General features: G+C 43.7%; 1 protein-coding gene across 1 annotated transcript; it reads left to right on the top strand.

The window, feature by feature from the left end:
* Positions 1 to 5,189: 5,189 nt before the first annotated feature.
* LOC106000325 (olfactory receptor 52B6) lies at positions 5,190 to 6,152 on the top strand. The gene has a single exon (XM_013035578.1). It carries the CDS (start codon positions 5,190 to 5,192, stop codon positions 6,150 to 6,152), a length of 963 nt encoding a protein of 320 aa, XP_012891032.1.
* Positions 6,153 to 11,438: the final 5,286 nt, after the last annotated feature.

The following is an 11,438-nucleotide window of genomic DNA, read 5'->3' on the forward strand; positions in this document are numbered from 1 at the left end:
CCCCCCCCCAAAAAAAAGGAAAGAAAAGAAAAAGTCAGGATGAAGGTATAGAAGAGAAGTAACATTTGACAGAGAACACAAAACCAAGTTAATGAAAACTTTCAGGTCAAGAGCCTCTGCGAACAGAGCCCCTCCCATCTCAAACATCTAACATATCAATCAATAAATTTCCATTTGGCTTTATGCCAGATCTGTACGTTTGCCTTAGATGTTTGGGCATAGTTGGGGTAGTGGGAGGAAGAGTGGAGCTGAGAAAGAGAAGAATGCAGAGGCAGGAAAAATTTTGATCCCAAAGGAGCAGAAGGAATAAACAATGTGGCAAGACCTGGGATTGCAGTCTGTATATTAAAGAAGCCTGAGGTGTTGAACTGAAGACTGAGAACTGAATGTGAGAAGGTGACATCGGGGAGGTAAGTCTGGGTGAATTTTAGTGTGGAGAAGAAGTATTATTCAGGAGAAGGGGCTAAGAAATAGGAATCAGAAAATTAGACCCCTCTCTGACAGTGCTCACAGAGGAACATAGAGCTGAAGAGAGTAGGTCGCATTGTAGTTTTCAGAGGGATGGGTTGGGAGAAGAAGAAGTTAGAGCCACTTTCTAGGTGGGGAGAGAATAGTGAAAACCAGATCCTTGATGCCTAAGGAGGATCACAAGTCATAAATAGTATACAAGTCATGGCACCTGAGGAAGATCAGAAATCATAAATTGTTCATAGGCTCTGTTCTTCGACACTGAGAAATGATGGAAGGAAAACTAAACAACTGTGCATCACAAAACATGTGAAGGATACCTGTCAAGTTTTGGATAGAGCAGTCAGGTAAAGGATGGAGTTGTAGATTTCTCTAGTGGAATAAAAGGTGGAAGGTGACAGCCAGTGGCCAAGGAAAACAAGAAGAAGGAGTTTGTGCTTGTTGGCCTGAACTTCATGCAGAGATAAATTTAATTACTTTACTGGAATTCGGAAGAAAGGAGAGGTTTGAAGTCAACATTTATTGGTTAAGAAACCAGTTTTTTAAAAAAGAGTCAAAAGATGACAGGAAGATTCCAGTGCATACTGCCTAAGTTTATAATAGATCAGATATATTCATTTTTCAAACAAAATATCTATTACTTTCAGAATGGTAACAGAAACAGGAGCCACCAAGAGGCGTTGTCAGATGAGAAATGTGGTAAGCATTAGTCAACTTTCCACCCAAGGTAGTTGATATGACAGAGTTGAAGTCAAGTGAAAGTGCATAAAACCTGCATCCATCCACTCAAGGAGCTTTAAATGCTCAACCTCTGCTTTAATTCTGTTTTGAGAGATGATTAGTTGGAGAGACAGTGGTAAGGAGACGTTCCAATGATAACAGAAGGAGAACTCTGTAGGCAAGTGAAGTCAGGAAGAAAGTGCTACAGAATAGATAACTTCAAATAGGTTGCTAGGGTTGCTCAGTAGTATTAAAATCTGGAAATGTTGATGGGTACCTGACGTGGAGTGTGAGTCACAGGGACAAAGAGAGGGAGAGACCAGGATGCCCTGTGTTTCACTGTCAGGATGGGGAACCCACAGTGAGCTGCATCACTTAGTATCATGGGCTAAGAGGAGCACAGGTTGAGAAGGAGCCTAGGATGACTGATGCCGTGGGAGGAATAAGCAAATCACAGACTAAAGAAGAAAGCAGGAGTGCAGAAGATGAAGATCACAAACCTGGGGTTTCTGTAGTATTGGTGTGTGTTCTCACCTGTGGGAATGAACATAGCAGGAGTGGGATGGTGCTGACTCTCTCATGGCTTGAACATTCACTAAGTATAAACTCTATCCCAGACATACGCAAAGAAGACACCGTCTGACTCTTAAGGAGCTCACAATATACAGTGTGACGAGGAGACAAAAGGACAAAAAAGAAAGGAGAGGGGACAAAAAAATGCAGGAGCATATAGGCATACTGTATAACAGAAGTATAACTTATCCTTCTTAGGGGATTAGAAAAATATAAGCAATTCAGGTTGTCTATATTGAAGAAGATAATAGGAGTAGAGGCAAACAATAATTAAAAGACAGAGAAAGAACAAAAACTTTCCATGATATATATGTGTATGTATATATATATATATATATATATGAGTAGATAAATTAGTAAGTATTGGATTATAGACTGAGTCTTCCACATAACAGGGAATTATTACTGATAAAAGAATAGGTAAGGGATGAGAAGGATCATGAGCTATAGCCCTCCTAGACAAACGTTAGCAAGACCCCTTCTCAACGAAAAGGCTGGGTGTGGCCGTGAAAGCTAACATCCCAATTACAACAAGAAGGTTAAATAGGAGGACCACAGTCCAGCCTGGCCTGGGCAAAAAAAAAATGAGAGCATATCTCAAAAATAACCAGAGCACAAAGAGATAGAGGTGTGGCTCCAGTATTAAAGCTTCTGTTTACAGAGTTCAATCTCCAGTACCAGCAGAAAAAAAAAAGTAAAATATAAGTGTGGAAATTATTCTTGAAGATAGATAGATAGATAGATAGATAGATAGATAGATAGGTAGGTAGGTAGGTAGATGGATAGATAGGTAGGTAGATAGATAGATAGATAGATAGATAGATAGATAGATAGATAGATAGATAGATAGATAGATAGATAGATATGTACATACATGCCTGTGTTTGTGTAAGCATGCATATGCCATATGTGTTTGTGTGTTGTAGGTCAAGTCTTGTTTCAAAACAACAAGGAATGAGGATGCATTTCAGTGTAGAAGAATGTGCAAGGGGCTGGGAAGTTGGCTCAGTGGTAGAAGCGCTTGCCTTGCATGCCTGAGGCCCTGGGTTCGATTCCTCAGCACCACATAAGCAAAAGGAAAAAAGCCAGAAGTGGTGCTGTGGCTCAAGTGGTGGAGCGCTAGCCTTGAGCTGAAGAGCTGAGGGACAGCGCCCAGGCCCAGAGTTCAGGCCCCACGACCGGACCCCCCCCAAAAAAAAGAATATGAAAGGCCCTGGGTTCAATCTACTACACTGTAAAAAAAAACATTATAATTTTTAAAAAATTAAGAAAGTTTTCTTTATGTTTTGATAAAATAAAATATATTCCAACTATGATAAAGGAAGCATTGGAAAGGAAGAGGGACATTGATGTAGGCTTCTCTTTGACAGGAGAAAGTTCAGAAGGGAGGAGGTGCATGGATTAAGTCTCTTACAGAAGAGGTGGCAATGTGAGGAGCTGGCTTCTGATGGTCTCACCATCTCCCTTATGCAGGAGAAAAGTGTAACTAAGAGAGAAACAGGATTTGGATTGCAATAAGAATTCTTTATTCACTGTGGTAATCAGTTAACAGAACCAAAAGGGGCTCAAGTGGCCTAGTCTACAATAAAGCCCACAACATGGCTATGTTGTTACAGCATCTAGGCTGGAGATGAACACTAGTTGGACTTAGCTGGAGTCTGAGCATTTCCAGGAAGAACGCAGCAGAAACTGGTGAAGACATCAGTGATCCTGGCAGAACTGAGGATAGTCAGATAGATAAAGGTAGAAGTAGGCCTGTCCTTACAAGTGGTTTGCAAACTTTTGGCATGCATCACAGTCACCTGAGGGGCAAGCTCACTGAGTCTGTAATAGATAGAGCCCAAGAACTCTTGATGACCCTGAAGATAGGTTTAGAAACCTTGCCTTTCAGGCTCCTTCCTGCTCTGAAGCACCACATTTCCAGCACACACATGACATGACCTGGTTTAATGGCTTCAACAGACAAAATTAATTTACTATACAATTAGCACAATATCTACACCCATTGTAAAAGGTACAAAATGGTTACTGGGAGGAGACAGTGACTTGTCCAGGATCACACAATCAATACAGACAGAGCAAATCTCTAGTGGAGGTGCTTTCACAAGATCTCCAGGGGTCATTCCTAACTTCCAGAGCTGCCTTAAATTCCTCCATGCTTATCACACCATCTCTGCCTGGGGCTAAGGGGGGGGGCAGGTAGAGTGTGTGGTGCTCCAAGCCTCCTCTTGCTCAAAGTTTGCTAATCAGAAGCAATTGATTTTAGTCTTGGGACTGCAGTTCTCTGAGTAGAATCTGGGGCCCTTGCAGAGCTTATTATAGTTCACCACGAAACCACATCATGATGTCAAGAAGTTGTTTGAGGTTTTTTCTTTTGTGCTAGTTCTGGGGTTTCAAGTCAGAGCCTGGGTTCTGTCCCTGACCTTTTTGCTCAAGGTTGGCACTCTACCACTTGAGCCACAGCTCCATATTTGGCTTTTTTTTTGGTTGGTTGTGGGGCTTGAACTCAGGGCCTGGGAGCTGAATTGAGCTCTTTGCTCAAAGTTAGTCCTCTACCACTTGAGCCACAGAGCCACTTCCAGTTTTCTGTGGTTAATTGGAGATGAGTCTCACGGGCTTTCTTGCACAGGCTGGCTTTGAACTGCAATCCTCAGATCTCAGCCTCATGAGTAGCTAGTAGTACAGGTGTGAGCTACCAGCACCTGGCCACTTTTAGCTTTTTTGGTAGTTTAGTGGTAGTTTTTGGCAGTTTAGTTTTAGATTTTTGGTAGTTCAATTAGGATTCCAGATATGAGATATTAGCACCAGGCCAAAAAATTGTTTTTTGATGTTCTATATGTCTCTGCTTTTCAGAAACTGCTACAATGCATTGATGCAATGTTTATGAGCTTTGTAGTTTTCTGAAAATCTTACATCTGGGTAAGGAGTTCTGAGTAAGATTTGGTAGCTGGTGGCTCACACCTGTAATACTAGCTACTCAAAAGGCTGCGATCTAAGGATCTCAGTTCAAAACCTGCAAGAGCAGAAAAGTCCATAAGACTCTTATCTCCAATTAACCAGCAAAAAGTTGGCCGTAGAGTGGTAGAGCACCAGCCTTGAGTGAAAAAAGCTAACAGATAGTGTACAGTGCATAGGCCGTGAGTTCAAGCCCTAGTATAGGCACACACATACCAAAACAAACAAACAACAAAACAGTTCCCAAATAATACAAAAAGGCACAATCTGTAGGAAGGGCCTGACTGTATGTACTTCATGCAATCTGTATCCTTTGTGCAGAGTCCTTGCCTGTGAGTTATATGTAACTCTTACCGTGTGTTTGCAAGCCTTTACAAGCACTGTTGGTCTTGATATTCGAAATCTGAAGCTATTTTACCCCTGTGACACAGGCTTTTCAGAAAACCATGCCTTTCTTATCTGCTCACAGCATAATGGCTGGGAACAACTCTGACACCCGCACGGCTGGCTGCCTCCTCACCGGCATCCCAGGGCTAGAACATCTACACATCTGGCTGTCCATCCCGTTCTGCACCATGTATATAGCTGCCCTGATAGGCAATGGCATTCTGATTTGCATCATTGTCTCCCAGCCAAGCCTGCATGAGCCCATGTACACCTTCCTGTCCATGCTGGCCAGTGCTGATGTCTTACTCTCAACCTCGACCATGCCCAAGACGCTAGCCAACTTCTGGTTAGGGTCTAGCCACATTTCCTTCAATGGCTGCCTCACACAGATGTTCTTCATCCACTTCCTCTTCGTGGCTGACTCTGCCGTCCTGCTAGCGAAGGCCTTTGACCGCTACGTAGCCATCTGCTCCCCTCTGCAATATGCCACCATCCTCACAAGGAACATCATTGGGAGGATTGTCATGGCCACTCTCTCCCGCAGCTTCATTATCATGTTTCCGTCCATCTTTCTCCTCAAGCGCCTGCACTACTGTCATGTCAACATTATTGCACACACATTTTGTGAGCACATGGGCATTGCCCGTCTGTCCTGCTCTGATATCTCCGTCAATGTCTGGTATGGACTGGCAGCTGCTCTTCTGTCCACCGGCCTGGACATCATGCTTATTGCTGTTTTTTATGTTCACATCCTCTGTGCTGTCTTCCGCCTCTCTTCCCGAGAAGCCGGAGCCAAAGCCCTGAGCACTTGTGGCTCCCATGTCTGTGTCATCCTGCTCTTCTATGTCCCTGCCCTCTTCTCTGTCTTTGCCTACAGGTTTGGTGGGAAATACATCCCACACTATGTCCATATCCTGCTGGTCAGTCTCTATGTGGTTATCCCGCCCATGCTCAACCCTATAATTTATGGTGTGAGGACCAAGCAAATTTTGGAAGGGGCTAAGCAGATGTTTGCAAATTGGCCAAAGAATTTAAATAAATGCTCTTGACTTGGATTTGGCCTCAACTTAATCCTCTTTAAATATGTTGTGGTAGGGCTGGGAAGGTGGCTCAGTGGTAGAGCGCTTGCCTTGCATGCATGAGGCCCTGGGTTGGATTCCTCAGCACCACATAAGAAAAAAGAAAAAAGCCGCAAGTGGCGCTGTGGCTCAAGTGGTAGAGCGCTAGCCTTGAGCTGAAGAGCTGAGGGACAGCGCTCAGGCCCAGAGTTCAGGCCCCACGACCGGACCCCCCCCCCAAAAAAAATAAATAAATAAATAAATATGTTATGGTGGTGGTGCCTGAACTCGGGGCTTTGCATTCTCCATTGGCTTTTTCATTCAAGGCCAGCACTTTTCCACTTGAGCCACAGCTCTACTTTTAGCTTTTTTTTTTCTGATTAATTGGAAATAAGAGTCTCACAGACATCTTCTGCCCAGGCTGGCTTTGAACCAAGGTTCCTCAGATCTCAGCCTTCTAAAGTAGCTAGGATTATAGACATGAACCACCAATGCCTAGTTTTTATCTTCTAAACGTACCTTTGCCTTACCTCTACTACACCCTTCCTGCTGTATTTCCCAGTTATCCCCATGCTATTTTCATCCATGTCTTACATTATTTGCATGGGTCATCCACTCAAATCAACTTCTGATTTCTTTTCTGAGAAATCTGGAGCACTCATTTCATGTTCTTATTCAAGTGTGGTTTGATCCCAACCTCACTTAGAGAGAACTAACTAAACAAGGGTAAATGTGATAACTTAGCCTCAGTTTACCAGCCAAATAGGAATTTTATTCATATCTACTTGCATTGGATCTTTAATGAGTTCTTCACTACTTGTATGTAATTTGGGCATTTATTTACTACTTCAGCATCTTTCTTATGATAATCCCAACCATTATATCGAACGATTTATAGTGCCATGCGATGCTAGTCATAGTTCTTTTCAACTGCTACATCTGTAACCCCTCTGTACAGTGTCTTTACAATAAAAATATATATTAAAATAAAAAAACTGGTACATCATACTTACCCAAAATATTAACACACAACAGCATAGGCAATGGACAAATCCATTGATCTTAAATACAACATCTCTTTTACCAAATCAGTCTAGACTACCAATACCAATTCTAGAATGTTCCTTAAAATATAGAGACAGAGAAGCCTTTTTCATCCAAATACGCCTTGTAAAAAATTATACTTATTGGGCTGGGAAGTTGGCTCAGTGGTAGAGCGCTTGCCTTGCATGCGTGAGGCCCTGGGTTCGATTCCTCAGCACCACATAAGCAAAAAGAAAAAAGCCGGAAGTGGCACTGTGGCTCAAGTGGTAGAGAGCTAGCCTTGAGCTGAAGAGCTGAGGGACAGCACCCAGGCCCAGACTACAAGCCCCACGACTGGACCCCCCAAAAAAATTATATTTATCATCAAAATTAGAAGTCGAGCCAGCCACCACTGGCTTATGCCTTTAATCCTAGTTACTGAAGGGGCTAAGGTCTGAGAATCACAGTTCAAAGGCAGCCCCAGTAGGAAAATCTAGGAGACTCTTGTATCCAGTTAACCACAAAAATTCTGGAAATTGAGCTGAGACTCAAGTGGTACAGCACCAGCCTTAAGTGAAAAAGCAAAGAGATACTGTCCCCCCCAGTCATGGCACACATACCACACACACTCACATACACACATACACATGCGTAGAACTAATGGAAAATTAAGTATAAACTTAGTTAAGACTATAAAGCCGGACACCAGTGGCTCACACCTAGGCTGAGATCTGAGGATTTGAAGCCAGTCTGAAGCCAGCTCAGAGAGAAAAATCCAAGAAACTCCTGTCTCCAATTATTCAGCAAAAAGCCACAAGAAAGCTAAGTATCTGTGCCTCACACCTATAATCCTCACTACTCAGGAGTCTGAGATCTGCTGAAAATTCCCCTTGAGACCCCAATTCACCACTCAAAAACCTGGCTTGTTCCTGTAATCCTAGCTACTCAGGAGGCTGAGATCTGAGGATCGAGGTTCAAAGCCAGCCCAGGCAGAAAAGTCCAGGAGACACTTATCTCCAATTAACCACCAGAAAACTGGAAGTGGTGCTGTGGCTCAAATGGTTAAAGTGCTCACCTTGAGCTGAAGAGCTGAGGGACAGTGCCCAGGCCCAGAAATCAAGCCCCACAACTGACAAAAACAAAAAACAACAACAACAAATAAAACAGAAGTAGATCTGTAGGTCAAAGTGGTAGAGTACTAGCCTTGAGCAAAAAAGTTCAGGGACAGTGCCCAGGCCCTGAGTTCAAGACCCATAACTGATCAAAAAAGAAAAAAAAAGCCACTAATAGAGATGTGGCTCACGTGTAGGGCATTACCCTTAAGCAAAAAAATATAAGCAAGGAGTTAAAAACATTGTAACAATAGAGGAACTAGTATTAGAGTATACAAGTCTCTGTGTACTGTCTAACAATTCTTCTGTGAACTTGAAGCTATTAATTAAAAAAATTGTTTTAAGCCGGACGCAGGTGGCTCACGTCTATAATTCTAGCTACTATTAATTTCTACAGCAGAATAATTTATATATACAAAGAATATGGAATATACAAAACAACTAGCAATTATAAACACCAATAAATACTTTAATTTTTTTTCTGTCATTGTGGGGCTTAAACTCTGGGCGTCCCTCACCTCTTCAGCCCAAGGCTAGTACTCTACCACTTGAGCCACAGCGCCACTTCAGGTTTTCTGGTGGCTAATTGGAGATAATAGTCTCAGGGAGCTGGGCGCTGGTGGCTCACGCCTGCAATTCTAGCTACCAGGAGGCTGAGATCTGAGGATCGCAGTTCAAAGCCAGCCCGGGCAGGAGAGACAGTGAGACTCCCATCTCCAATAAACCACCAGAAAACCGGAAGTGGTGCTGTAGCTCAAGTGGTAGAGTGCTTGCCTTGAGCTGAAGAACTGAGGGACAGCGCCCAGGCCCAGGGTTCAAGCCCCACGACCGACCAAAAAAAAAAAAGTCTCAGGGACATTCCTGGCTGGCTGGCTATGAACCTCAATCCTCAGATCTCAGCCTCCTGGATAGCTAGGATCACAGGTGTATGCTACCCGGCGCCTAGAACTTTAATTTTTATATTGAATAGTCTACTAACTATAATTAAGAGAAAAGTTTTCTAGTTAATGAAAATGCCTTAGATTTATAGAACACATTAAAATGTTCAAAGGAACGTCACTTAAATAAAGCAAAAAAGGAAAAACAAGGTATTCTAAGTGCATGGGCTTAATAATGTACATTTTTCTGTTTACCACTTCATATAATAAAAATGTATACTATAGATAAACTGGATGATAATGTATAAACTACATTCTTGTGTCTTTTGTTCCCATTTCCTGAATGAGGAGCAGGAAGTGATTCTATTTTTCTCAGTATCATTAAGATGAATGGTACTTCCTGAAAGCCCTTATCCTTAATTTCCCTACTGTCACCAAATGAAGTAGAGAAAAAACACAATTTATTTCACAAATCCACCCCCTTCTGTCAATATGCTGCAGCATCTACTTAATCCTTCATCTTCCATATCAAATCAAGGGCTGGATACACTGTCTTCTCATACTTAGGTATTTTTGATATCTCCCGAGGTCATTTCAACATACTACTGCCCCACTGCTATCGACAATCTGATGGTCCTAGAAGAATCTCAGGGCATAAGCATGCTCTAGGCTGCATCATCATAATAGCAACACAGGAGGATGAGACACACTCCTAAAACCTCTGTGACGGGAGGGAGATAAAGTACATTTTGTGAGCTTCTTAGCCAGAGGTCAAGAGGCACTTACCTGTTTGCTTCCTTTGCAATTCCTGTGACCTTCCATTTGCCTCAAATACTGTTCAGGGCAATCTTTTGATACCTGGTTCAATTCTCTTTAGTTGTCCAACTAGTTCTGGACTTTTATCTGAGCTTGTAGTATCTCCTTCCTCTGTGCCCCTCCCCCAAGTGACTGCTCAGACCAGATGACACCAAGAATCTCCAAGGGCAGAATGTTGGGTGTTCTTTGTTGTTGTTTTTCCCAGAATGTTTGTGTCATCCAATCCTTTACAAAACAGAAATAAATGGTATCTCAGTTATATAGGTTGAAATTACATTTTCACACATACATAGTATATATATATATATATATATATGTACTTATATACATAGATAAAAGTATGTAAAATTACAAATATATGTAATTTTAAATTGATAACATTTTTATACGTTTTTGAAGCAGTCTTTCTATTTAGCCAGACCCCGTCTGGTCTTCACCATTCTGCTTAGCTTCCCAAGTGCTGGGATTACAGGCTGCTGAGTCATGGGTAGGCCACCACTCCAGGCTTGATACATTTTCATAAATTTTAATGATCTTCTGGCAAAAGAGAGCCTGCCTTGCTCATTCTTTTCATTTCAGGTATTTTTACGTATTTGCTAGTTTGATATGATAATATGAAGTCAAACAGTATCTGCATCATTTGTACCCGGGTCACTAATAACAGCATGCTATTAAACTCTGATATGATATCAGAAAGCTAAAGTGAATGGATGATTTGTGTCATCTCCGGCCTCAGGTGTTTTCTAAGGCCTCAGGAGTAACCTCGCCTTCGTGGCCCGCATCTCCTTGGCTGCAGGACCGGCTGAGTGGCCACCCAGTTGTAATGCGCAGGGTCTCTGTCTTGGCTGGACAAGCCTGTGCGGTCCACAGGAACGACTCCTCCCCCCCCTCCCCTCCCCTCCCTCCCCTTCTCCTCCCCTAGCCCTGCCCCCTTCCCCAGCTTCCTTCAGTTTTGCTGGAAGAAGTGGCGGCGGTTGTCAGGCTGCAAATGCTCCCCTGCTCTGTCCCAGGCCCCACCGATTCCAGGTTAGTGACCACATCCATTTTGGGGGGCAGCTGCCAGTGTCCCGCTGGCAGTGAGCGCTTGATCCGCCTTGCCGGGGTGGTGCCGGGGCTCCCGGGTGAGGAGGAGGACGGGCCTCCTCTGCCGTTCTGGAGCCACCTCAAGTTTGGGGAAGGGATCCTGGAGGAGACACCTTTGCAGCGAGGAATTCGCCGTGTGTGCGCCGCGACGGGTCGTGAGAGTTTGCAGCTCGGCGCTGCGAGTTAGAGGGTGTCCGAAGGTGGCAGTTTGGGAAAGTTTCCAGCACACTTGGGGTGCCGTACCCGAGGGATGCCGAGGTCGGCATCCCCTCCCCCCCACCCCCTCCCAGCCCCAGCTCGGCGGCCGCAGGAAGTGAGCGCGTGCGGCCTGCACCGCAGGAGGCCGGCGGGGAGCCACGCCCTCC

The sequence above is a fragment of the Dipodomys ordii genome, unplaced genomic scaffold (assembly GCF_000151885.1).
Source record: "Dipodomys ordii isolate 6190 unplaced genomic scaffold, Dord_2.0 Scaffold216, whole genome shotgun sequence".
NCBI classification, from domain to species: Eukaryota; Metazoa; Chordata; class Mammalia; order Rodentia; family Heteromyidae; genus Dipodomys; species Dipodomys ordii.

Bases quoted from the DNA above. Each gene is read 5' to 3' on its own strand.
- LOC106000325 (XM_013035578.1), top strand. From the start codon at position 5,190: ATGGCTGGGAACAACTCTGACACCCGCACGGCTGGCTGCCTCCTCACC.